At 50.7% G+C, this 25651-nt stretch overlaps 9 protein-coding genes across 9 annotated transcripts; 6 read left to right on the top strand and 3 right to left on the bottom strand.

Moving 5' to 3' along the window:
• Window positions 1-265: 265 nt before the first annotated feature.
• P175DRAFT_0436969 (Zn(II)2Cys6 transcription factor) lies at window positions 266-2703 on the top strand (the record flags this gene model as incomplete). Its single annotated transcript, XM_040893832.1, has 7 exons — window positions 266-435; window positions 495-748; window positions 811-1106; window positions 1170-1253; window positions 1321-1931; window positions 1984-2166; window positions 2265-2703. The coding sequence occupies 7 exons, from the start codon at window positions 266-268 to the stop codon at window positions 2701-2703; spliced, it is 2037 nt and encodes a 678-aa protein (XP_040752099.1).
• Window positions 2704-5686: 2983 nt separating this feature from the next.
• P175DRAFT_0228079 (uncharacterized protein) lies at window positions 5687-6856 on the top strand. The gene has a single exon (XM_040892639.1). The coding sequence runs from the start codon at window positions 6004-6006 to the stop codon at window positions 6472-6474; it is 471 nt and encodes a 156-aa protein (XP_040752100.1). The 5' UTR covers window positions 5687-6003; the 3' UTR covers window positions 6475-6856.
• Window positions 6857-7471: 615 nt separating this feature from the next.
• P175DRAFT_0523584 (glycoside hydrolase family 16 protein) lies at window positions 7472-8871 on the top strand (the record flags this gene model as incomplete). Its single annotated transcript, XM_040899325.1, has 3 exons — window positions 7472-7857; window positions 7918-8371; window positions 8428-8871. 3 exons carry the CDS (start codon window positions 7472-7474, stop codon window positions 8770-8772), a joined length of 1185 nt encoding a protein of 394 aa, XP_040752101.1. The 3' UTR covers window positions 8773-8871.
• Window positions 8872-11088: 2217 nt separating this feature from the next.
• On the top strand, window positions 11089-13043 carry P175DRAFT_0436483 (putative MFS sugar transporter; the record flags this gene model as incomplete). The annotated part of the gene is made up of 5 exons (XM_040893803.1): window positions 11089-11524; window positions 11598-11844; window positions 11913-12119; window positions 12192-12574; window positions 12646-13043. 5 exons carry the CDS (start codon window positions 11089-11091, stop codon window positions 13041-13043), a joined length of 1671 nt encoding a protein of 556 aa, XP_040752102.1.
• Window positions 13044-13473: 430 nt separating this feature from the next.
• On the bottom strand, window positions 13474-15100 carry P175DRAFT_0493044 (putative histone acetyltransferase Spt10; the record flags this gene model as incomplete). Its single annotated transcript, XM_040895936.1, has 2 exons — window positions 13474-14541; window positions 14603-15100. 2 exons carry the CDS (start codon window positions 15098-15100, stop codon window positions 13474-13476), a joined length of 1566 nt encoding a protein of 521 aa, XP_040752103.1.
• A 559-nt stretch (window positions 15101-15659) lies between these two features.
• Window positions 15660-17569, top strand: P175DRAFT_0493045 (bifunctional hydroxyethylthiazole kinase/thiamine-phosphate diphosphorylase; the record flags this gene model as incomplete). The annotated part of the gene is made up of 7 exons (XM_040895937.1): window positions 15660-15759; window positions 15816-15992; window positions 16049-16184; window positions 16255-16671; window positions 16725-17101; window positions 17158-17258; window positions 17321-17569. The coding sequence occupies 7 exons, from the start codon at window positions 15660-15662 to the stop codon at window positions 17567-17569; spliced, it is 1557 nt and encodes a 518-aa protein (XP_040752104.1).
• A 564-nt stretch (window positions 17570-18133) lies between these two features.
• Window positions 18134-20311, bottom strand: P175DRAFT_0478861 (serine hydrolase domain-containing protein). The gene is made up of 4 exons (XM_040895376.1): window positions 19725-20311; window positions 19514-19633; window positions 19197-19458; window positions 18134-19134 (listed from the first exon to the last, which is right to left on the bottom strand). The coding sequence occupies exons 1-4, from the start codon at window positions 20278-20280 to the stop codon at window positions 18312-18314; spliced, it is 1761 nt and encodes a 586-aa protein (XP_040752105.1). The 5' UTR covers window positions 20281-20311; the 3' UTR covers window positions 18134-18311.
• A 747-nt stretch (window positions 20312-21058) lies between these two features.
• Window positions 21059-23394, top strand: P175DRAFT_0557403 (S9 family peptidase). The gene is made up of 3 exons (XM_040900770.1): window positions 21059-21248; window positions 21307-22064; window positions 22127-23394. The coding sequence occupies exons 1-3, from the start codon at window positions 21144-21146 to the stop codon at window positions 23235-23237; spliced, it is 1974 nt and encodes a 657-aa protein (XP_040752106.1). The 5' UTR covers window positions 21059-21143; the 3' UTR covers window positions 23238-23394.
• On the bottom strand, window positions 23357-25372 carry P175DRAFT_0458333 (uncharacterized protein). Its single transcript, XM_040894673.1, has 3 exons — window positions 25077-25372; window positions 24050-25020; window positions 23357-23978 (listed from the first exon to the last, which is right to left on the bottom strand). Exons 1-3 carry the CDS (start codon window positions 25287-25289, stop codon window positions 23570-23572), a joined length of 1593 nt encoding a protein of 530 aa, XP_040752107.1. The 5' UTR covers window positions 25290-25372; the 3' UTR covers window positions 23357-23569.
• Window positions 25373-25651: the final 279 nt, after the last annotated feature.

Genomic DNA, 25651 nt, shown 5'->3' on the forward strand with positions numbered 1-25651 from the left:
TGGGTGAAGTGGTGTTCGAGTCCTGAGGAGTCCGGATTGCGCAAGTCCGGACTCAGTAGCTATATGTCATGTTCCTCATTCGAATCCCTAGATATAGAGTGTCCTTTTATGTACCTAGGTAGAGTACCTCGGCCGTACACGGAGGCAGCTCGGCGATGGTTAATCCGTTCCGGGTTTCTACCCCTGCCGAGCTTATCTCTACGCACACCGAGCTGTAAGCCCAGGGGCCGTCAACTTCTCGCTCTGGCAGATGACGCACAGTATCATGCCCTCCACGCCCTCTACTACATCGGCTCGTCGTCATCAGTCAGGAGTTGCATGTCAAGCGTGCCGTCGACGTAAAGTTCGGTGCAGCTTCTCAGTCACTGGAGTGCCGTGCACGGCCTGTACTCAGGACCAGGTCGAATGTCTTGTAAACACTAAGCAACTAAATAGGTAAGGGATGCCGCTTATAGATGACGATGGATTATCCGGCTGCTAAAGGTCTGCTTCAGATTTCAACGCAACCGCACCCCTGTCACCCCCAGCCTGCGTCCAATCGCGCCTGCACAGACTCACGGGGTAAATGGCAGCTCCAGCTCTAACAAGAATGACTTGCCGTCGGAACCAAATGTCGCGGGGAATACTGCAACTCCCCTGAGTGGCGGACCACACAATATCGAGGCGGAAGAGCGCAACGGGGTCGAAATCGCGACAGCGGCCCTGGGACAGCCGCAAAATGTCGGCGAAGTACCTTTCTACACCGGTAGTCGAAAAGTCAAAGAGTGCGCGCAATGCAGAGATGAGTCTCACTAACATCTAACATAGGAGAGGGGACGGGGCCTACATCCGCCTTGAACATCTGCAGCTTGCCCAGGCATTTTTTCATCCCAGTAACTAATCGAGTGTCTCTGTCTGACGAGGATCGAAATTATCTGCAAATAAAGGGCGTGTTTACACTGCCTTCCAAGGCGGTTTGTGACAGCTTCCTTCGTGCATACTTCTATCATGTTCATCCAGTCATGCCGGTGATTGATGTCAACCTCCTGTTGAACATGCATCATTCCGGGCGACTTCAAGAGTACAATCTCTTGCTTTTATGGAGTATCTTTTTTGTTGCCGTCAATGTAAGTGATTGATTCACCGAGTTCCCGGGGTTACCATCGTGCGTCGCTAATTTACCGCTGCAGTTTGTCCCCGCTAATGTTTACGAACAAGAAGAAGGCTGCAATTCGCGGAGAGAAATGAAAGCAATGTTTTACTCACGCGCAAAGGTGGGTGATCTCGCGATTGATTTCCCGTCTCATGCGAGCCTGCTAATTGAAGCATTGAACGTAGTAGTGTATGTACGACAATGGCGCGGAGACAGACAAAATTGTTCTGCTTCAATCCTCCCTTCTGTTGGGGTTCTGGTATTCCGAATTAGACGAACATATGCAGCCATGGTATTGGACCGGCATTGCGATTGATCTCTGTCAGATGCTGGGATTACACCGCGACCCACACTCCTCCAAGGCAAACTCCTCGATCACTCCTCAGCAGTGGTGCCTGTGGCGTCGCCTGTGGTGGAGCTGTTTCTTTCGTGATCGCTGGCTGGGGCTTACTTTGGGGAGACCACTGCGCATCAATCTCAATGATTGTGATACCCCGATGCCAGTGGTGGCCGATATGCTCAGTGACATGGATCGCATACCTGATTCTGCTGCTGCTGCTGCATATCTGCCAAACGACTTTCCCAGGCTAGCCCAATATTGGGTGAAATTAATCGAATTGAGCAAGGTATTGGGCACTGTGATCACCATGAACTACCAGGCAGTAAGGCCCAGGCCATCTCTTCAACAATTCGAGACTGTCGAGCAAGATATCCTTCGATTCCAGCTTCCAGACCTCTACGAAGCCGGTCTAAGTCGTTGGGCCGGGTTCTATGCTTACCATGTTCACTTGCACTATCAGTTAAGGCTTCCGCGCGCTCGCTTAAACTCCTCAATGCTGACCGCATAACAGGGCGCTGGCGATTACCTTTTACCGACCCTATGAAAGAGATACGCCAGAGGGTCTTGATCCTAATGAAGAAGAGGATTGGCGGCACCGAGTGCGCAGCAAAGCCGATGCAGCCGCCTCGCGGACGAATTATATCCTGGATGCTCTTGTTCAAGGGAAACTTCTTGAATACGTGGGCCCTATGACGTGAGTACTTGGAATGGGGACAGATCGGTCTCTTCCGGTCTCGTTAGGGGGTTGGTTTTCTTCTTTCCTTCGTGGCTAATATTTTCGCGGCTCGATAGACCTCCGCTTTTGATCCCAGCGATGCAAACGCACTTACTCCATTGCAAGCGTGCCGACCCCCTTTCCAAACGTCTAAGGCTCAACAAGCTCGATATGTGCATCTTGATCCTGGAAGAGCTTCAGAAAACCTATACTGCCGCTTCCATCTATCGGGTCCTATTCATCAAGGCCATCCAGCAGATTTTCCCGGGGTATTCCAAGGGTATAGAGCCGTTGCATCAGAATGCGCCTGCAGCATCCGGCGCTGGGGCTTCCAATGCGACGGACCCGACTTCGAGCACAACGGGCTCGTCTGCGGAAGACCCAATTACCTACGATGTTTCCCTATCTGATGACCAGGAAGCGGACGCTGCCGCCACCGATAGCTTCGTGCATGCGCTGACGGACGAAGCGTCGATTTTCAACCTTTTGGGAAACATGGGGTCGGATATGATATGATACATGAGACGGCATAATTTGTTTTCCCGAAGCTTATGCGTGGTTTGGAGCAAGAATGAAGCAGCGCGGCGTCTTTGAGTGCTAGTTAATACTAGCGGTGTACTGCATTTCATACCCAACTGGTTACTAGTAAGGATCAGTATACTGATCGAATATAATTTGTCTCTATCGTCTAGATTCTACCGACGTCGATTCTGATAATCAGCGAAAAGTCGAGAACATCCATAACATACATACCTAAGCCAGTGTGATGCCCGTGAAGCCTCGGCTCTCGTTAAGAGTATATTCTGATTTTCTCCAGGCCGTTTGCCCTCGGCGTCGCATCTGTAGATATTCCCGCCAGCTCAGTCAGGTATCTTCAATCCAACAGCCTCGTTAAAGTGCCCCCCGGTAGTTTTCAGGCGCTTGCCATGTTTGGTTCATTTTGCAAACCGGGAAATGATGATGAACGAAACGACAACAAGAACCCTTCAGAAGTACAAGACTTCTTCCTTCATAAGTGGATGGTTTCGGTTGCACGGTGGTCCTCCAGAAGAGCCGCGGCGTGAACTGATGCCGTACCGAAGGTCAGACAAAGGAGACTTTTGCACTCCTATTCGGATTAAATTAAGAAGAAGAAAGAAACCCTGGCTTGCCGATGGTCCCTAGTAGGCAGGCAGTCAGTCAGTCAGTCAGTCTTTCGAGGGCAGTTGTATAGGGATCCCGAGGTACTACCCATGACATTCCGGTTGGCTACGGAAAGGGGGCCGAGGTAGTAAATTTACTATGAAAGGTCCTGGACACTCGGCTGTTCTCTTGTCCAGTGTCTGTCATGAATCTATGTAGGGCCATCTTTCTGGAGCAGAACGGTGAGGTTGACACTATACAGGTCTCCATTAGTCCGTCGAGCCAAACCCTAACCGAAGAACTAACTAGTTAACTAATTGGTGCGGCACTGACTCAGGCTCTCTTGAGGCCTTGAATTAATTAGTTAGAGCAATATTATGGGGTACAGCGATTGAAATATAAATTGCGAGGGGAAGCTCCATCGTCTGACTTACTGTGTGGGTTTTCAAGGGTGAGAAGTTCCTCATACCCCCGATTCGTTTCATCTCGGATAATCTGCAGAGCTCATAATCAACAGCCCTACTTGATTATCGCAAGTAATGTGCACACAATGTTGTGCCCACTTGATAAGACGAGAGGCTCACTGCCGCCTGGAATAGTGGCGTGGAATGTGTCCGATTTAATCGAGCAGGGTGCAAATATTGAGCTGGAAGATTGCAATTGGAGGACACCTTTTTATCTGCAGCTTAAGACAAGATCTAGTTATATTTCATTAAAGCGGATGCGGATATTAACGCAGTTACCGAATGACACCCAATTTTGGGCAATGAACTAGGTCTGGGGCAAAACACATTGCCTGGAGCTCGCTCTGGCTGTCTTTTGAATCCTGTATTCATACTACTTGAGGTATGAGATCCACCGGCCTACATTATGCTGCAGAGGCAAGGAGAGTTGATACTGTAGAATGCATATTGAAGGCCATTTATTTGGCCATTAATGAGCCACTAAGTGATGGATGGTCCCATTACGCTATGCTACAGGCGAGTCAGGATGCCGTGATTGATTTCGTGTGAGCATAGTGTGAGGATGTCTGGTACACCAGTAGCAGGCAGCGATATGCTTTCCCTCAACCCATAGCCGATTATGCTGAGTAGAGGACTCCTATATCTAGTTGATGCGCAGTTATGTGGCGCAGGAACATCCGGTTAAGGACGCAGGTTGTGTGGTTGTATGCAGGGGATACGCATCCCGAGTAAGTTGACCCTCTTCGGCTTTCCTCATTCCTTTTGCCATCAGCAGGAACATAGTCAGTTTACGAGAGTGGTGGCATTATAGGACATTGTTTCCAAGGAAAGAACCCCAAGTGAGAAGGGCAATCCAGAGGTTAAGGTCACTCGGACGACGGGATGGCAGTTTAATTACTGATTTAGAACGGCAAACTCCATCTCCTCATGTTTTAATGTAATAAAAGCAACATATTTTCAATCCTCTCAAGAAGAACCAAATATTGATCTATAGTACAGAAAGTATTGTCTCGGACCCATAACCGGGTTATTTCACAAATATATCTAGATTTATGCCGGGGTGGACCTAAATTACTTCCATCGGCGTTACTGTGACTGCTAGGCGTTCAATAGTCCCCTGCGGGGAGGCACTGATCCACCGAGCCAGGAACTGTCTGCCCCTTTAGCATGGCTCTGGGAGTATCTTAACCTCTGTCCCTGGGGTTGCCTTCGTAATCGCTTTATCACCATAGTTAATGCAGTCAGGCTTCGTGCCACCCTCCCGAGAAGCGGGTGTCCCCTTGACGTTGTCAGCCACCACAAGCTCCAACACCACGGCACGAGCCACCTGAGGGATTATGCTTTGTGAGAGGTCATCTTCCTTGCTTCATATCTCGCCAAGGTGGCTACTCCGTATGCTGGTCATCGAAACCAATGTAACGGTGGCTACCGACATCCTACGCCGGGAATGTTCGGGAACATGCCATTTGGGATTTGTACAACTGCAGTTGGCTACACTCTTGATTCAGATCATCTGCCCTGGAAAGTGTTGATAGTGCTGTCGTGGTTCCATGGGTGGACGAGCCACGAACATGCCTCTGGAAGGTCGTTACGCAATAGGTTGCATCTTACTTAACCCTATAAATAGGTCACCCGGTGGAAAGCCTTGCCACGCCTTAATCCAGCTCCCCGCTGTCGATCACGGCACTATTCAAGCCAAGCGACGGTAGTTTGCGAGCTGTATGTCTCATCCGAACTCCGAATATGTACGCTGACTGGCGCGGATACCTGGGGGACTCCGCTTCACAATAGCCGGCACAGCCCTGTAAGCCGAAGCGCGTCTGATCAACCCTGAACAATGCCACCATGTCTCACTCGTAACCTGCAGAATCCCACGATGTTGCCCTGCTATTGATCTTGTTTCTCTTCCTGAAGGATGAGCTCCGCTTGTGGTCCTATTCTTGACCTTCATCTGTGAGATCCGAGGTGAGGCTGGAGACGTGTCACGTTGGACAGAACAGCTCCAGCCACGGAATGGGTATTGGACATTAAGTTGCACATAGTACATAATGATAATGAGATGAGGTACGTGGAATAATCGAAAGTGTCGAGCAGCGAACAATATAAATACCCGGACCATCCCCGTCCATGACCACCATCATTATCAGCAGCCTCAGCAACATCGCAAGCAAGCCTACTGTCAAAACGGCCCAGACCAGAACACTCTCCAAACCAAACCAATTCTATCAAAATGAAGTTCTCCACTGCATTCACCACTGTCCTCCCCCTCTTCCTGGGCTCCGCCCTCGCTGCTCCCCTGGAACAAAGGGCCGAAACCGCAAGCCTCTCCTATGATGAACGATACGATGTTGCCAGTACATCCCTCGATGGTGTCGCCTGCTCCAACGGCTCCAACGGCGTCGAAAACTGGGGCTACCACACCTTCGGTGACCTCCCCGGTTTCCCCCGTGTCGGTGGTGCACCCACAATTACCGGCTGGAACAGCCCCCAGTGCGGCACCTGCTACCAGCTCACCTACCAAGCCGGCACTGTCAACAACTCCATCTACGTCACTGCCATTGATACTGGGTATTCTGGCTTCAACATCGGTCTGACTGCCATGAACCAGTTGACCAACAACCAGGCCGCGCAGCTGGGCAGGGTGGATATTACCTACCAAGCTGTTGACCGAACCCTGTGTGGATTCCCTGCCTCCGGCTAGATCAACCTTCGACCCCCGATACTGAGGTTTATGCCGGCACGGAAGGAATGAAACCGATGTCGAAGATTTGTATTTGATTGCATATTACATTGCATTCATGAACGGCATGCATTAATGGCGCATTGTTAATGTCTCTCCTTTCAAGCGTTTGCTATGATTGTCTCGATCTATAGAGTTCTCATCATGTCTCTCCTTTTGTACCATGAGCATTTAGTCTACTCATATGCATCCCTTCAAAATCGAAGAATGTTTTACTATAATTGAGATCCGTCCCCCAGAAGGGAAGAGGGAATCGCGTTCAATTCCAAGGACTGCAGCTTCACGGCCCTCAATATAGTGCTCTCATATCTGGTCTTGGGCTGAGGCGGATTCCTCTATTCCCAAGACTGTCAACCTGTTCAATATCACTCCAAGCGAGATCAGAAACGTTGAGCGTAGTCGGCGATTTCACCATTTTCAACTCTCTCGGCCCAACTCTGGAATACTTGTAGATTTGACTTAATTCTGGCTTCCTGGATAGCATTCCGCACCGGATTTCCCAAGTAGCGAGGCGGGAGTAGTTTCCGGCATTCGTTTAGTGGCACTTCTCTGGAATGAAATCATAGCGGTGGCTTTGTGCCTCGACAAGCATCTAGGATGATATCACTCTCCTCCCGTTATATCAGATTGAGAAGCACCCGTCAGGGATTTCAGCCCCAAATGAAGCTCAAGGTAGCTTTTCAGTACTAAAATAAACGTGTCTGATTCCCTCAGCTCCTCATACATGCAGATGGCTGCATTACCCGATCAGGACGAGATCAACCTTCACATTCCGGGTGACAACATCGCTCCTGCATCCTTTGATCATAGCTCTCACTCTGTTCATGACCATCGGCTCTCCCAAACTGATGACTGCATTCTCCAGATGGGGTCCTCTCCGCGTTTCGTCTGGAATTTTTGTCGATATTCACCTCTTGGCCAGTAGTGACATTGCACTGATCGTGGCCTTTGCGGCATAATGAACAGCACAACGTCTCCCATTCCGGGCGACAATATCAGCCGGTACGCGGGCGCCCCCGCTCATATCCCGAAAATGGAGTTGGATACTATCCAGCATCCCGGGCTTCCTTGGGGATCCGATAAGCCATCTCCCTCAGCGTTGGCTCCTCGACGACCATGGTATAACCCACGTGGTTGGTCGCCACAAGCGAAATTGTTCGCAGGCAGTCTGTGCATTGCGGTCGTGATTGGGGTCATTGTTGGTACTGTTAAGTGGAGCGAATTAAGCCGATACCCAGACTACTCTCCGTTGAACTACCGGCTCGTCGATACCTACGCGGGGACATCATTCTTTGACCAGTTCCATTACTTTTCCGACCCAGACCCGACGTATGGATTTGTCCAGTATGTTGTAGATTTCGCGCAGTATGGGTAATTCTATTGGATACTAACTAATGGGGTCAGGTATGTGAATGAGTCAACCGCTCTAGCCCTAAATCTTACATATGCCACCGACCTCTCTGCTACGATCAAAGTCGATACCACGCGCAAGAACCCCATCTCTGGCCGACAGAGCGTCCGAATTGAGTCGAAAGCTACGTACGACACGGGGCTGTTTCTTTTTGATATTCTGCACTCCCCCTATGGGTGTGGAACCTGGCCTGCCCTTTGGCTGACGGATGGCTATCACTGGCCCGTGAATGGTGAAATCGATGTCCTTGAAGCTAACAACAAGGCCACGGATGGGAATGAAATGACGCTTCATACCACGGCCGGCTGCAGTATGGACGTCAGGCGCAAGCAAAGCGGCCAAACTGTGTTCACTACCTGTGACAACAGCACCAATGGCAATGCAGGCTGTGGTGTGCAGGGCCCGGCCCTTTCCTACGGGAAGGAATTCAACGACAACGGTGGCGGTGTAAGTTCCTTTTCTGCAGGATTTTGATTTCCAATGCTGTTCCTGATTAAGAGTAGATATACGCCCTTGAGCTCCGCGCCGCTGGTATCCGAGCGTGGTTCTTTCCGCGCAACTTGATTCCTGCCGATATCACAAATGGGAGCGGGACCCCTGACCCATCATCATGGGGACTTGCCCTGGCAGACTTCCCTAATACGAGCTGTGACATTCCGTCGCACTTCAAAAACCAGAGTATTATTGCCAATATCGATCTCTGCGGTCAGCTCGGGGCGAATGCGCAATTCTACACAACCCTGTATGGTTGCCCGGGGGAGTGCAAGGACTTTGTCGCTCATAATCCTGGCAACTTTACCGATGCGTACTGGGAGTTTAGCAGTTTCAAGATTTACCAAGCTCTTTAGGCGTGGATTTTCTTTTATTTTTCTAGATTTTTGACGCGGGATTGGGTAATAGTCTAATGGGATATACACTCCGACTGATCTTTAGGTTATGTATTTCACCCTGTATTTCACCCTGTATTCTGCTTCAGACAACTGCGTACAGTCAGAAAAGAGAAGAATCAGCCTAGGAATGCCTGTACATTGTAGCCCTGCAGGAAACGCAACAGCTATACACGACTTGTTGGAAATGAGACTAACTCACCCGCGTAATTTCCGCATCTTTTGGGCTGATATTGAGTCCAAGGCTACCCTATAGGCTATATGTGTAGGTACTAGGTATGTATGACTATGTATGCGCGTCAACAACCTGCTCTGATAATACGTCCAAATCCCAAATCTTCAACCGGAAGGCATGAGATGAGAGAGATCATTCTCGCTAGCAGCAGCTCTCCATAAAATATACCTTTCTCTAGGCTTTTCCACAGGCAAATAGATTACCTCCGCATAACGCCGTTCAATGGATTCAACAAACCCGTCGGATCCACATGCAGTCGTTGGGACAGATACTCGGGCTGGGAGGCAAATTTTTTCTTTTCCCTAAAAGTGTACATGAAGACGAAAATCTTTGCTCATAGGATTACTGGTTGAGGGATTAAGTGAAAGTAGGGTAGGGAACCACGCTGGACCAAACCCTAATGCTGAAATGAGGCATGGGAGGGCTATCATGCCGTGGTTCATTTAGCCGGTAAGGCCCAGATTGGCCGTCAGCTGCCAGCATGTTGAGGAGAGTATTAGTTAACTACGGAGTAGACTTGTGGGTAAGCCTCCAGGACCCGAGCATTTTGAGTTCTGTAGCGTATGCGTCTTTGTTCAGAGGTAGGGTAGGTTGCCGATTGTCTCCCCCCGGCTCTCCGTGGCACTTTATTTATGTCTATGGAGCGGACTCTTCGTCTATTCAAGTAGTCCATTATACAGAGGTGTGTCTCTTCATGGGAGAAGAAGCTGAAGGAGAAGAAAATGGAAATCCTCTTCAGGCCTGTATATTCACCCGATTAGCTGCAACACGGTATACCGACAGCTGTTCACCTGTCGGTCCAGCTGCAGGCCATCAGCACTCTTATGATCAGTCCTCGATCCTTCCTGGGGCCGATCTGAGAACAAGCTATATTTCAATGTTGGTTGGGTTTAAACTCCGGTAAAAGACCGCCCCTGGCCCGTCTTGGCCATTCGTAAGACGGACGCTTGAATCCTTTTCCCCCGGGATCGGGCTTTCGGAATCGGGCTGAGAGTGTGTTGAATCAGGAGGCACAATAGGACCGGGGATATCAGCATCGCCTGTTCTGTCCGTGTCCGGTGCTCTTCCTTTTGGGAGTCTCTCTCTACGGAGTATATTCAGAGTGGAAGGGAAAGCCACCGCTCCGCCGCTGCAAGACCCGGCTTTCTTTTTTAATACCCACGAAATCTGGCTTCGGGCATTTTCCGAGAAGCAGAGAAAAGGCGGGGACAACACGTCAGGCGATTCTTCGCGGGGTGAAGTTCCGACTGGGGCAATTAGACGGGTGTGCGTGGGGGTTCTTGACCTAACTTTCAATAGGGGTCCATTCCCCGGATGAAGCTTGAAGCAGGTAATTCCGTGAAAACTCAAAAAGGTTCTCCCGGTGAGCTGGGATGGGACAGCATTGATCGTTCCAGCTTCCGATTCAAAAAGCATTGTTGTGCCCATTCCTGCCTTCTGGAACCAACGTCTAGTTACTCCGTACTACTGCGTAGGAGGCAAAAGCTGATGTCACAGGATCAAGCTAGAGCATACCTCGAGGCTTGGACAGGTCTTATTTTGGTTGGGATCTCCAGTACTAGTCAAGCAACCTTGGACCATGTGAGCCGAAAATGCCGCGAAACGAAGCTAGAAAACGAGGTGCTTCGTCTTGCATCCAATCGCAGCCTCTCCTCCGGCGTAACATCGGCATCATTGTTCGACCCCCAAATGCCCATCCCGTTCCCCCTCATCCAGCACCGGATGTCATAGTATCATAGTAGTCGGGGGTGGGGGACTTCGGGATGGGGCATGGAGAACCGGAGAGAAACTTGCTATTGACAACCACTAACCCTATATAGATCGATACTGGGTCTGAAACCATCGGAAAGATGCAGTGACGAAGAGGCAGCATAAAACCGGGACACAGACATCCGGCCTGCTGGACATTCTTGCTTTCTGCTCCCTTGCTTTTGCCACCCACGAGGCTCTGAGTGAGTGGGCTCACTATATTATAAGCGAAAGAAATCCCCCCGCAAACCGGCCGGTTCCTGATGGTCTGTCGACACCAACACAACAGAGCAATGGCTGAATTGGAAAAGACGGAGCTGGAGGCCCTCGAGGTCGTCCGCTCGGGTGGCCAAGAGCCCGATGTCTTCATTGAAGAGATGGAGCGCCAGCTCGAGGAGGCCGGCGGTTTGGATCGCGGGTTCTTCAACATCGAGTTCAATAATCCCAAACACTTCACGTGGCTGCTCGTCGCTTTCGCCAGTATGGGAGGGTTGCTCTCGGGTATAGATCAAAGTACGATCTCGGGGGCAAACCTTTACCTCCCCAAGGACCTCCACCTGGATTCCAGGCAGAACAGCCTAGTAAACTCGGGAATGCCTCTGGGTGCGGTCGGAGGGGCTTTGATTCTATCTCCAATGAACGAATACTTTGGCAGAAAATGGGCCATTCTGATCTCCCTGATCTTGTATACTATCGGTGCGGCTCTTGAAGCTGGCTCAATAAACTTTGGTAAGAGAACCAGCCGGTCTTCCTCTTAAGCTTTTTTGATTCACGAAGACCAATCTGTGTCTGTTTCTTCTAGGTATGATTGTTGCCGCTCGGGTGATCCTCGGTGTTGGTGTTGGTCTGGAGGGAGGAACTGTCCCGGTCTATGTTGCCGAGACAGTAGAGCGGCGGATGCGAGGCAACCTAGTATCGCTATACCAGTTCAATATCGCTCTTGGAGAAGTCCTTGGATATGCCATTGGTGCCATGTTCCTCCGAGTCCGGGGGAATTGGCGCTATATTCTTGGATCATCGCTCGTTTTCTCAACCATCATGTTTGCCGGGTAAGTTAGCAAGATCTACCCAAGTTCGGGTTCCTCCATCTGCTCATCTATCGATTTTCTTTTCCTAGCATGCTCTTTATGCCCGAAAGTCCTCGCTTCTTGATGCACAAGGGAAGGACCCTAGATGCCTACAAGGTTTGGAAGCGCATCAGAGGCATCCACTCGCCTGAGTCCAGGGAGGAGTTCTATGTCATGACTGCTTCTGTGCGTCAGGAAGACACGGAGGTTACCGAATCTGCATACAACCGGCGGTTCCCCTGGATGGATTTCTTTACGTATGTTATGTGATACTCCCTCTTAAGGTCTACTCGGACGCACAAGGGAAGGCTAACCACCACTCTTCATAGTGTTCCGCGTGCCCGCCGTGCCCTCATTTACGCCAACGTCATGATCATCCTCGGACAATTGACGGGGGTCAATGCTATCATGTACTATATGTCTGTCTTGATGAGCCAGATTGGCTTCAACGACGAGCAGGCGAACTATATGTCTCTTGTTGGGGGTGGCTCTCTCCTTCTCGGCACACTCCCCGCCATCTTCCTCATGGAAACCTGTGGTCGACGATTCTGGGCCATTGTCATGCTCCCGGGGTTCTTCATCGGCTTGGTCTTGATTGGCATCAGTTACCAGTTTTCTGTTGAGACTCATCTCATGACTGTGGAAGGTCTGTACCTGACTGGCCTGGTGGTCTACATGGGGTTCTTCGGTTCATACGCCTGCTTGACTTGGGGTAAGCAGCTTGTTCACTTATTTCAGATGCCTCCTATCGGGTTTTGCCTTTTACTCACCTTCCCCTTCCAGTTGTTCCTGCTGAGGTCTACCCAACGTATCTCCGAAGTTACGGCATGACTACCTCCGATGCGCTCCTCTTCCTGATGGCCTTCACCGTCACCTACAACTTCACCGCGATGCAAGATGCGATGGGTAAAACCGGCCTCGCTCTCGGATTCTACGGCGGCATTGCCGTGCTGGGCGAAATCTACCAGATCTTCTTCATGCCCGAAACCAAGGACAAGACTCTCGAGGAGATCGACGAGGTCTTCTGCCGTCCAACCATGGATATTGTCCGCGAGAACTGGGCCGGCGTGAAGCAGAACATGACCGACCTCTGCCATGGCCGTTTCCGCAAGGTATTTATCGAACAGACCCAGCGCAGGCCTACCTTGCACATAAGCCCCGATGAGAAAGTGGTTGCATAAATCTGCAAGCAGGTAATGGAATGATCCAGACGGATTAATTGCCGGCTCTTATGGAGCTGGCGACACGGCCCTAAACATCAGGAGACATGCTTGACTCACGATGTATATTTATTTTTCAACCGTTCCATTACATTAAAAGCCATCTATTACTTGCTAGGGTCCTTTCATGTCAATTTCGCGTAAAGGCGTAGTTTTTTTCCATGTGCTCAGTCGCTTTCAGCACCATATATATACACTATACATCCCTGGCTGGCGAAAGTTGTAGTCGCCATGTATGTATCTCCTACACCAAGCGCAAGTGGTTGAATCTTATGCTCTATATAATCATATCTCATGGCTATCTGATGTGATATACAATGAATCGTCGCAAAAGCATGCAAGCCCCATGCTAACGCCATATCAGTGCAGAAAGAAAATAAAAAGAAGAGGATTAAGAAAACTCGAGCTCATCATCAGGATGGGGAACATATTGATATTTCAGGATTTGTTCATGATGCACTTCATTCGCTTGGGGGTGTACCAACCCTAGGGTCTCCCGGTGGAGAGCCGCGTTGGCGTCTGTATCCGCCGTGTCATCGACCATCATATGGTATTCATTAGCCGCCATATGGTGGCGGACATCGTCATCAAATTTGGGGGCGTGCAGGGTGTGGGCAGCATGACCGTAGGGATCGGCGATGGAATCGTGAGTCTGGAAACGAGGTATTTGCTGGTGGATATTCATGATCTGGGGGTCAAGCGGCACGGACGTATAATCGCCCATGGGATCAACGTGTCCCGGGGCCACAGGTGGTGGATGCTGCGCGACAAACGGATTTTGAGGCTGGCGGGTGTCCATGGCCGTGTGGTCTATCAGCGGTTGTGCAGTCATGGATTCGGCGCCGGGTATATGGATTTCCTGATGCTCGTGCATCCCCTGCTTCCCTTTCTCCATTCCGTCGTCATTCAGCCCGCCGTTCAGCCCAGGTACTTTCAGTGTTTCTTTGCAGTGGGGGCAGTCCCGGATGACTCGGCTGACTGTTTCTTTGATTCTCACCCAGTGATACTTGACAGCGATCGCCGCAGTGGTTTTGTTGATTCCCGCATGTTGTTCCATGTGCATCTGTTGCGCAATCTCATACTGTTGCTGCGGGTCGGACACCACCTCCTTGTCCTTGAGCATGAGCTTCTCTCCATCACCATCCTTCCCTTCGACCAGTTTGTAATGTGTGGCAGCACTCCTGAGCCGACTCTTCTCGGCTCGATCCGCTCCGCGAGGGTACTTGGAGTGCTTGAGATAATATCGGATCTTATCAAATCGATCTTGTGTTCCAGAGTCTTCGCCATCAGGACCCAGGTCCCGCCCGTAGATGATCGCATCAACGTACTCTCCGGGATTAGCGATCAACCTGCCAGCTCCCGGCACTCTACCGATTCGTTTGAAACCGAGGCCTTCCCATAAACGGCAGGAGGCCACGTTACTCTCATAGACCAAATTAAACACGGCATACGTATACCCCTGACAATATTTAGCCAATCCTATCTCGTTTCACATCCGTCGCAAGAGGATTAACACTTACCAGTCTTGCAGCCCACTCCAGGTAAGCCTCTCCCATGAGTCGACCGACACCTTTGTTTCGCGCGGCATCGGTGACAAGAAACATCCCATTGCAGACATGACTACTTCGACCCGGATAGTTGGGCCGAATATTGAAACTCCCTAGACACACTTTACCCCAATTCACTCGAGTTCTTTCCATCATTTGGGCCTCGTGTACTGTTTTGATATCCCCGAGGAGCATGATAGCCCCGAAATTGGAGAACCAGTAGGGCCCGAAATGTGAAAATGGGATGGGGTCGATCATCGCATAGGTATCGCCCTTTTCAATTTCCTTATTCAGTTGGTCTGATAGATGGGCCAGTAAAGACCGAGGCACCTCCATGGCGGAGGAGAAGGGCACCAGGGTTGCAACGGTGACCCGATCTCGAAGAGTGACCTGACGAGGAGTGATCTCCGGGGAAAACTCCTCGTCTGTGGGAATTACAGCCGATGACAGATCTCCATGAACGGCGGGCATAATGATATCCCTCAACCGGGGGGGGGGGTAGCGCCGGTCACGAGACTGCTTACCGCATTAGTGCTCGTATTCTAACATCATAAGGACAGGTAACAGAGAAACAGAAACGGGGGAATAAATGCGGCGCGCAACACCAGGGACCCAGGCAAACAAAAGAGACTAGGAACTCAGAGATCACTTTACCGTAAAAGGGAATTATGAAGCAATACAAGTAGGGCCACCGGAACTGGTACCAGGCAGGCACTTCGAGGACCGCCGTGTATTCTCGAGTCCGGAATGTGTTGAACGCAGAGGAGGAGAAATCGTCGTCCCGGTTTCCACGGCTGACTCAGCTTTCGTATCATGGTTACTCCGGTTCCGGTGCGCTAGTCCCAGATAGGGAGAGATTATACTGCCGGCATCTACCGCCTCAGTGACCAACCAGGTCATGTGATAGTTTTTCCCCGCCATATCAGGAATGGTGCCTGTTGGTGCGTGGTGGGGATCCAATAAAATGCTGCTCCAACCGTCCCTCCACTTGATAGCAATCCAGTTTGTGCAACACCTTAGGGAGGCAAGAATGAAATTCGATCTCTCGGTTTACTTGGTGACGGATTCCACTCCTCCAATTTTGAAGGGTCGTGATCTATGCACTGTGGTGGAGGAGGCCCTCAAAGGAGGTGGGTATGCCTGTCGCTCTCTGGTATTGTACTCCACTAACCTTTGACGAATATAGGAGTCACCATTGTTCAGTATAGAGACAAGAAGAGTGACACGGGAGTACAGATTGAGACAGCGAAAAAGCTGCATAGGATCACCCGGGCTTATGGAGTCCCCCTACTGATCAATGACCGCGTGGACGTTGCGCTTGCTGTTGGCGCAGAAGGAGTCCATCTTGGTCAAGATGACATGAGTATGCGCCCCTTCCTGTCTTTCATTCCCGCCTTGGCATGGTCTGATCTCTTACAGCTATCACGGAGGCTAAGAAGCTGCTACCTAAGGGCTCTATCATTGGTATTAGTGCTTCATGTATTGAAGAGGCACAGACAGCCGTTGCTGCCGGCGCAGACTATCTTGGTATTGGAACCATGTTTGCTACATCCACGTATGTAATTTTTCCCGCTTCGAAATAGAACACCCTCAAAAAGCTAGCTTGCTAACTCTGATTCCATCAGAAAAACAAACACCAAGTCTATTATTGGGACTGCTGGTGCTCAGGCTATTCTAGCGGCCATTGCAGATTCCGGCCGTGAGGTTGGAACTGTCTGCATAGGCGGAATCAACCATTCAAATATTCAACGCGTGCTTTACCAATCTAGCTCTCCTAAAAAGGGCCTGGATGGGGCTGCCATTGTCAGTGCTATTATGGCTGCGGACGATCCCAAGGCTGCTGCGGCCCAATTTGTTAAACTTGTTGCGACGCCTCCGGCATTCGTGCAGAAGTTAGAGGCTCCGCAAGAGGTTTGCGATACAGCAGCTCTTGTAGGACAAGTACCGCATGTCGTTCAAAAGATGGTCGAGGTTCACCCATTGGTGCACAACATGATCAACTTTGTGGTAGCGAATTTTGTTGCAAATGTAACTCTCGCGATGTAAGATTTCCGTGCCCGCCATTCCGTTAGGTCGACTGTCTAACCTAGGGCAGGGGTGCATCACCCATTATGTCTCCCTATGGGGACGAAGCGACCGATCTTTGCCAATTTGACGGGGCGTTGGTTATCAACATGGGCACCCTGACTAGCCAGAGCGCACCGGAATACTTAAAAGCGATCAAAGCATACAATGAACGTGGGAATCCAGTGGTTTATGATCCAGTTGGCGCTGCTGCCACCGAAATCCGACGACGGACTGTCAAGCAGCTGATGGCGGGTGGGTACTTTGACCTCATCAAAGGCAACGAGGGCGAAATTCGACAAGTTGCAGGAAATGTTTCCGTAACACAACGAGGTGTCGATAGCGGCCCAAGCACACTTGACATCGAATCCAAGGCTAGATTGGCTCGCGATCTTGCCCGCAGAGAACGTAAGGGATTTCTTAATTGATTGCATCGAAATCCCTCAGCTTACTCTGAACACTAGGCAACATTGTTCTTCTCACGGGAGCTGTCGATTATCTAAGCGATGGAGAGCGTGTCATTGCTATCGAGAACGGGCATGAGCTCCTTGGCCAAGTTACAGGAGTAAGTTTCATCATATTCCATATTCAATTGTCCATATTGATTGACTCTAACCCCCTGAATAGACGGGTTGTGCCGTGGGTACCGTGGCAGGATGTTTCCTTGCAACCCATCCCACAGACAAATTCCTGGCTGTACTCTCCGCTCTTCTCATGTATGAAATCGCAGCAGAAAATGCTGCCGCAAAGGCCAACGGCCCAGGAAGCTTTATCCCGGCCTTCCTAGACGAGCTGCACGCTATCCGACAGGCTGCCCTGAAGGGAGACGCTAGTTGGTTCGATGGACGCGCAAAGGTTCGCGAGATTTGCCTATGAATTGATCTCTCGAGTACATGACCCCATACCTCATATAGTCTCTGTATATAAACTACGCCTGCTTTGCTGCTTCAGCAGGCGTAAACAACAATCTGTTATATAGACGAAACCAGCTTTGTCTCAAGATATATCAAATAGATCTAGGATGAAGCTGCTTACTTCCACGCAATAGAATTCTAAGGAACCAGCGAAAAGTAAATCCTAGATGCGTCTTCTACCCATTCATTATTGCTGAAAAAAGGGCATTGACAGAGCCTGTGCAGCTAGGGTGAGCCCCGATACGAATAATTCAAGGTGGCTAGAGGTCCAGTAAGACTTGCGGGAGGAAGAAGAATATGGTGACGAGGGCCAGTTCGTGGATGATGGATGGGTATCAATTAGGCCGTGTCATTAGTTGTCGATATTATTATTTATATATGTATATATATAAGAAGGATTTCTCGCGTCTATCCTCGATATCGTTTGCTGCAATTTCAACTTCCAATGCTGAGCGTTGACCAGTTACTACACAGGGATACAGCAATATATATAGTATGAGTCTCCAATTTCTCTGTATTATCTCTTGGACCAAGAAAATATACAAGTAACATCGGTACACTCACAACTTTAACCCCAACTGCATAAATATAACCAAGAGAGCCAAGCACCGAAAACCAGACATTTATAGACAAAATAACAAGTGACTCCCCATCCCCGAACAGGTCCGGTTTAATCTATGGGATCCATGCCGGAGGGCGCAAGCTTACTGCTTAGCCAACGTGATCCTCAAAGCCCTAGGTTGCACGGAGACAACATCCCCGTCCGCATTTAATTCGAATAAAAACTCATCCAACCCCACGTTTCCATACGGCATGACATTGATGAGCTGCCATGAAATACACGACTGCGTGAATGGGCCATCGAACGCCGGGGTGCTCGCTGCAGCCGTCGACTGCATGATGGCTCTGAATCCAACAAAGGTCGAGCCACAGGGCGTCCGGTATTGAAGGCCACTGTAATACAAGCGCACGCTCACATCCGAGACGTTGGGCGCACCGTAGAAGCCCATAACCGTCTCCAGCATATTGATACCGTTGTTGGTCCAGGCAGTGACGCTGAGACCGGGGCTGTCATCGACAGTGAAAGTGATGGCGGAGGTAGCGTTCGTAGTAGACGCTTCCGCATACGTCCCCGTGTACAGCTTCGCAGCCTCCTCTTTGGCCGCTTCTTCCAAGGCCGGAACCAACGCCGACGAAAGTAGATTGGCGAGTACGGGGACGCTGCCTGTCGCCAGCGCGGAGTCTGCGCCTGCTGCGAGAACTGAAAGGCCAACGCCGTGGTCTGGCAAAAGGCCAATCAGGGCCGCGTAGCTGAACAGATCACCGGTCTTGGTGAATAGGTCCACGGGGCGGGTGGTTTCGAACGAGTAGATTTCCCACGGATAGCCCACAGCAAAGTTAAGGGATGATGTATGAGAGACGGGTGTTAGCCACCGACGCGTGAGTGCGGGAGAGAGAAGTGTATGCGAAAGAATGGAGCGGCCAAAGCTGCTGAGGTCATTAGGAGAAGAGTAAATTCCTCCCGCTCTGTAGATCTGGGAGTCAGTTGGGTATCTATCCATTTAGGAGCATCGGATGTATGCACTTACGGGGTCGCTTCGCCCACATCAAAACTCCAGTAGCTAGATTCTTCCGTGCCTGGGATCACACCATATTGTGTATCTGGCGCAGAGTAGCTCGATCGAGTCAGATTCAAGGGTTTGATGAGTGTTTCCGAAAGAAGATCCTCAAACGATGTGCCGGTGATCCTTTCCAGGGCATAGGAGAGGATTTGAAAGGCCGCATTGGAATAAGCCGGGGAATAACTGCTGGGGAAAACCGGATGACTCTTGGAAAACCCGCTGAGCAGGTCTAAAGGGCCGTCAGTATCACACAGGGAAAAGCTATCTAGGAGGCTGCAGCGCACCAGTGCGATTGCACGTTCCACCAGCTCCACACACAGGTATTTCGGCTGCTTTCAGCGCGGTCAACCCCATGGCTTCCGAGGTGGCTTGAGGCATTTGGGTGGCAAGGTCGGTAAAACCATCTGAAGAGGTGAGCATCAGAACGGCCACGTTTATACATCGGGCTCAATGCGTGTCCCGGCAATTCCAGCATGGGTCATCTCCTATACTTACAGTCTCTGGTAATGCCTGCCATCTGGCTGGCCAGCTCACCAACGGTAATCTCTCCCCATCTCGCAAAGTCAACCTGATCCTCCCATTGCGTCGCATTGTGCCTCTGTTTCAGAGCGAGTTTCTGCAGTTCGGGGACATATTTCACAATTGGCTGGTTGAAATACTTATCTCCTTGGGCATTGAGCAGCCACAGATACAGTGTCCATACCTTGGAGACACTTCCCACACGGAAGACAGTATCACCATCGATTTGAGTTACTCCAACAGATGCATTCCGAGTTGCTGGTGAAGTGTAATAGTAAGTAAAGAGTGGATCGGCAGCGGAGTCCCCCGTTGAGAAGATCTGAATGGCAAAAGAAGTGGTGTTGATGGACTCATCCGCAGCAAGGGTAGAGTCCAGAGTCGCAGTGATGCTGTTGACCGCGCTATTGAAAGCGCTATTGCTGGACAAGTCGCTGGGAGGGGGATACTCAATGCCATAGAAGGGGCAGTATTTGCTGGTAGCCAGCACAGAAGTGCTGCACAACACAGCCAGGACGATGATGGGCTTGAGCATTATGATGCAGGTCGGGTATAGAGCACAAGGGTAGCACGCGTGAACCGGCATTATCATGGAAAAGCGATGTAGTCTTTATAATTGTCCCCCTCCGCGTGGGCTATCAGACCCAAAATCCATATCCCTCTATTAACCTTTGGCTAGGTACTACTGACTAGAACTATACGACGAGTCTGTCTCTTTCATTCTCCGCTCAATGAACCGCGGATATCTAATCTTATGCTATACCAATCGGCCTTCTACCTATGGATCGTATGAAAGCTAGCCAGCATATGATTTGACCTCGCTTGGGAACCTCCTAATGTGGATAGCATAGTTTTCTATCGAGGCTTTATCTAGTGTTAGAGCCGGAACCGCCGCCACGATAAGCTGTCAAACTTTAAGGTGCAGTATTACCTTTGGTTCACATACATAAGCTCTGTCCATTGCGGAGGTGACAAAGGGAGGTTCGACGCTAACCGTGGCTCCGATGCGCTTACGGAGGACTTTCAAATCATATGAGGAGAAAACCTTAAAAGGAGCAAACGGAAAGGACAATAAACGGGCCAGATAAGAAGTATATCGACTGCTAGAGGACACTAGGCGCAACTGCATCGTATGAATGCGGAGGTTCTTTACATATGCAGGTAAGCGAGAACGAGGCTGCAAGGAACGTCGTGGTCGTGGCCTGCTTCCACAGCCCGTTACATAGGGCAACACCCGAAATAACTACTGTGAGATTGTCCGGTCCCGTCCTGTCCAGCGGAAGACTTTTACTTTATAACCTATAAAAGTTTACCTTCCTAACAATGCCCGGCCATAACCGACCTGCCCAAAAATCCATCTGAAAAGAAAGAAAACTGAAAGTAGCCGCCAACATCATCATGTCGGATGTCCCACAGGTTGCACCTTACGGAAAATGGGCGAGTCCCATCACTGCAGAACACCTATCCGGGGGCAGCATTCACCTTGAAGGAGTCCAGGTCAATGTAAGTTTCTCGGTAATCCTGATGTTGGTCTATCTATGGCTTCAACTGACCGGAGAAGGCATCCACGGGCCAGATTTGGGCTCTAGAGTCGCGCCCGGCAGAAGGGGGAAGGTTCGCCATTGTAGAGGTGCTGGCGTCGACAGCAGCCCGGGATGTCCTGCCAGCAGAGTACCATGCAATGGGCACTATTCATGAATATGGCGGTGGATCGTTCGCCCTGCACCCAAACGGTGATTTAATCTTCACCAGTCATCCCACGAACGGAGTATTCGCGCTGGATCCGCAGTCTGGAACAGTCAGGACGATTGGAATTCCCGATGCCTCGGTGCGCTTCGGAAATTTCCATGTCCATCCCCGGACTCATGAATGGATTCTTGCTGTCCGAGAGACCCATACGAAGGATTCACGCGCACAGGCAGTCGTAACAAATACCGTTGTGGCCATCCATGCAGCTACAGGCCGGGTCTGCACTGTTGCGGAAGGTGCTGACTTTTATCAACACCCCCAGTTCAGCCCAGACGGGGAGAAGGTCTGCTGGATACAATGGGACCACCCGGATATGCCGTGGACGGGCTCTGTTTTACACGTCGCTACGTGGGAAGCCGAGAAGGTATTGACGGGCACTGTGGTCTCAGGCCGAGCAGCCGTGGAGAGTATCTGCCAGCCAAGATGGGGTCCAGACGGGACCCTATTTTTCGTCAGCGACAAGACGGGCTACTGGCAGCTATACCGGTTTGACGGCAATGAAGCCCGACGGATTGATCTAAGAGGGCTTGAGACTGCTGAGTTTGGGAGCAGAGAGCCATGCCTCGGCAAGTACGTTCGGATCTCCCGAGTAAAGCAAATGATTTTACTGATATAATGGTTTCGTTTCTTAGTTGCACCTATGTCATGTTGGACGAGCGCACTGTTATTGCTTCTGCTACCAGAAATGCGACATCTGACCTGGTCCTGATCAATCTGGAGACCAGCTCATGGAAAAGTCTATCCTTGGACCTGGTGGACATCCAAAGGAATGCTTTGGCCCGTGTCTCATCTACATGCTTTGTTGTTATCGGAAGCACTCGTGCCGCCCCCCAAGCGCTTTACCGGGTTGATATAACCAGGGACGGTGCTTCCGAGGAGCTGCTTAGAGCCACCGTTGAACGACCTTTACCAAGCGAACTAATTTCCCAGGCACGCCATATCACCTATCCACGAACATACAGCAAAGACCCGTCAGGCTCTGGCACCGCCCACGCCATGTTTGTTGCACCCAAGAACCCCGCGTTCCAAGCACCCGAAGGCACCCTGCCTCCTTTGATAGTCTGGATGCATGGCGGTCCCACCACGCACGTCACGCCTGCGCTGTCTCTCGCCACTCAGTTCTGGACATCCCGGGGCTACGCGTACGTACTTGTGAACCACGTCGGCTCTACCGGGTACGGACGAGGCTATCGTGCACTTCTCGACGGGGAATGGGGCGTGGCCGATATCGCCGACGCAGCCAGCTGTGTCGCGTACCTGGCGTCGGAAAAGCTCATTGATGCTGCAAAGGTCGGCATCGTGGGCGAGAGTGCCGGTGGATATGCCGTCCTGCAAGCTCTCTATACGTATCCCGAGATCTGGACGGCCGGGGTCAGTCTCTACGGAATCAGTAGCCTGCATCGATTTGCCGAGATCACGCATAAATTCGAAAGCCATTATATTCTGGGGCTCGTGCTAGGGGATGGGGAGTGGAGTGACGAGGCTCGCCACGCCGTCTATAGAAGTCGCAGTGCCTATTACCATGTGGATAAGATCAGAGCGCCCCTACTGCTTCTGCAGGGGGATGTTGATACAATTGTCCCCGTGTCACAGGCCACGCAGATGGAGGAGGCCATGAACCAAGCCGGGAAGCAGGTTGAAGTTGTGATATTCGAGGGGGAGGGACATGGCTGGCATATGGAAGGGACAATGAAGGCTTCGATGGAGTTGCAGACTGAATTTTGGGCAAAAACCTTGCTTTAACGGTCTCTCTCTCTCTCTCTCTCAATCATTAGGTAGAGTTCTATGTACGTCGGGCTCTGAGCTTTTAACGGACACATTCATGGATTTTATTCAGTATTCAGTATCTACCTACACCACTTTATATATTCACTCCTTATTCTTAAATATTCACAACATGATTCTTACTTCTACCAAAAGTATTCACGCGAGAGATCGTATCAGATATAACTCGGTTCATGCCCTATAAAACCAGAGGTTATGAAAAAAGGATAAGCTAGAAATAAACCAACAAAACAAAAACAACGTCCCGTGTGGCCATCGAAGAAGACACATTTCGCCCTTCTCTTCTCTACTCAGTCACACCGATCAAACCAAATCAAGGTATCAGGCATATCGGCATAATCCACCGTAGCACCAAACCGGGCCGCCTTGCCCTCCGCATTTATTTGAAACTCAGCCCGGATCACAGCGGCAGGCTCCACGCCCCAAAGAGTGACGAACAGCTCGGCGAGAAAGAATTCCCCGGACACGTGCTGTAGGCTCATGGTCTCATTCAAGGTCCCGCTAAGAGTAACGTGTAGAGTCGGCGGATCGTCAGACGTCAGAGTAATTATAAAGTCCGGGTAGGCAGGGTGGGTATAATGGCCAGCATATTCCTGCAGCGGCAGCGAATTCGGACGCCCAGGCGAAGGAGCAGAGGGATACAAGCGCTCCCGCGCCGAGGAGCGTAGCGTTTTGGCTTTGGCAAGTTTGTTTTGCGCCCTGTTAACAAAGGGTTAGATTTATATCCATGGCAGCAAGGGGTGACGAGGAAATGCAATGGGAGGACGTACAGCTCGAAGAGATCTAGACGCTCTTCTTTTGGGACCTTGAATAGATTGTCGATTAAATGCCAGGCCAGCGATTCACGTCCTGGGCCTGCAGCATTGCAGAAGACTGCAATACCCCAGTCTCGCTCGGGAAAGTATATCATCGTACTTGTCATGCCGTCAAGGCCGCCAGGGTGCAGGATCACAGGCTCCCCGCGATAAGCACTGGACATCAACCCGAGGGTATAGACCATTTGGTGCTTGAGCTGCGGAAGCATCTGCGGCATAAAGGAGCGTGGCTGCAGCAGTGCCGCATACCCTGCTTTTGAGAGCGGGCCGGATTGCCGTATCATTGAGCGGATATACTGGGCGTAGTCGAGGACAGTGGAAATAACCGCTCCAGCGCCGCTCAAGGTCCCCTCACAGTATGGGACCTCTTTGGACTGAAGGGATGCCTCATCCCAGGCGTAGGCTTTGGCAAGCGTGGCGTCACTAGAGGCAACGTACCGCCGTGCGTCTTCGAGCGAGAAGAAGGTCGAATTCATGTCCAAGGGCCCCCAGATATGTTCGCGGAGAAAGTCCCCAAGCCATTGGCCAGTGACCGTCTCAATCATATGTGCGACGGTGATGAACATCGCGTTACAGTATTGCCAGGTGGTTCGGATCTCCTTGTCCATCGGCAAATGGCGCAGGCTTCGAACAACATCCCGGACGGTACCAACACGTCCCAGGGTTAACATATGTCCAGGTAAGCCAGTTCGATTCGACAACGCATCCTCCAACGTAACGTGCGATGTGGCATATTCATCTTGGAGAACGAAATCTTCGCGAATGAGTCGACTAAGCGGGGTTGTCCATTTGATGTTAGGGTATTTCTCGTCGTCGTCAACTAACAAGGAGGCAGCAGCAGCAGTGAACGATTTTGTTGTACTGCCCGTGTAGAATAGAGTTGAAGGGCGGACTGGAGTGTCTGGTAAAGCAGCAATTCCATATCCCTTATTGTCCTATCAGTATGGAAGCTATTTAGAACAGCCTGCATGAGCCCACTTGCCTCGGACCACGTATCATCTCCATCGATAACAGCAATAGCAACTCCCTCAATATGCCACTTTTCCAGTGTATTTTGCACCAGAATCTCAAAATCTTTATCAAGTGGAGAAAGCTTTGGTGTCTTGAGAGTTTCTTTGTCTTGTACGAGTGGCAAGAACGCGTTGCTCCCTTCGGACGAAACCACCGGCTCTGATGAATCGCCAGTGACCGGCATAGCGGGGGACTGGCAAATTCCAAGCCGGATAGAACTGTACAGTTTAGTTTTGGGTTTTGTTTAAAAAAAAAAAAACGGGGGAGACAATCTTGCGTCGACTGGTATCTTAAAGCAGGACGACATCCATTGCCTTTATTGCTCCCGGCCCGGTGCACCATTGCTCCGTTCTTCCTAGCGATTCTGTGTCTCCTTGTTATGAGTGGGACTGATCTAAGAGAATCCATGTTAGGGCGAGCAATAGCTGTTTCCCATTATCCTCTCAAGATGGAGGAGAATACCGACACTACTGGGCTGAATATTCCGGGGGCTGTGATAAGAAGGACTGAGCGGCTCTCAACTAAGCGCTAGATGCTTTGGGCGAG

The sequence above is a fragment of the Aspergillus ochraceoroseus genome, assembly GCF_002846915.1.
Source record: "Aspergillus ochraceoroseus IBT 24754 chromosome Unknown P175scaffold_4, whole genome shotgun sequence".
In the NCBI taxonomy this organism is placed as follows: Eukaryota; Fungi; Ascomycota; class Eurotiomycetes; order Eurotiales; family Aspergillaceae; genus Aspergillus; species Aspergillus ochraceoroseus.

Bases quoted from the DNA above. Each gene is read 5' to 3' on its own strand.
- P175DRAFT_0228079 (XM_040892639.1), top strand. From the start codon at position 6,004: ATGAAGTTCTCCACTGCATTCACCACTGTCCTCCCCCTCTTCCTGGGC.
- P175DRAFT_0478861 (XM_040895376.1), bottom strand. From the start codon at position 20,280: ATGCTCAAGCCCATCATCGTCCTGGCTGTGTTGTGCAGCACTTCTGTG. The intron at 19,459-19,513 runs GTGCGCTGCAGC...ACGGCCCTTTAG, and splicing joins TGGAACGTGCAATCGCACTG to ACCTGCTCAGCGGGTTTTCC. The intron at 19,135-19,196 runs GTAAGTGCATAC...CCAGATCTACAG, and splicing joins GATGTGGGCGAAGCGACCCC to AGCGGGAGGAATTTACTCTT.
- P175DRAFT_0557403 (XM_040900770.1), top strand. From the start codon at position 21,144: ATGTCGGATGTCCCACAGGTTGCACCTTACGGAAAATGGGCGAGTCCC. The intron at 21,249-21,306 runs GTAAGTTTCTCG...TGACCGGAGAAG, and splicing joins TTGAAGGAGTCCAGGTCAAT to GCATCCACGGGCCAGATTTG. The intron at 22,065-22,126 runs GTACGTTCGGAT...TTCGTTTCTTAG, and splicing joins AGAGAGCCATGCCTCGGCAA to TTGCACCTATGTCATGTTGG.
- P175DRAFT_0458333 (XM_040894673.1), bottom strand. From the start codon at position 25,289: ATGCCGGTCACTGGCGATTCATCAGAGCCGGTGGTTTCGTCCGAAGGG. The intron at 25,021-25,076 runs GCAAGTGGGCTC...TAGGACAATAAG, and splicing joins GAGATGATACGTGGTCCGAG to GGATATGGAATTGCTGCTTT. The intron at 23,979-24,049 runs GTACGTCCTCCC...CTTTGTTAACAG, and splicing joins CGTCTAGATCTCTTCGAGCT to GGCGCAAAACAAACTTGCCA.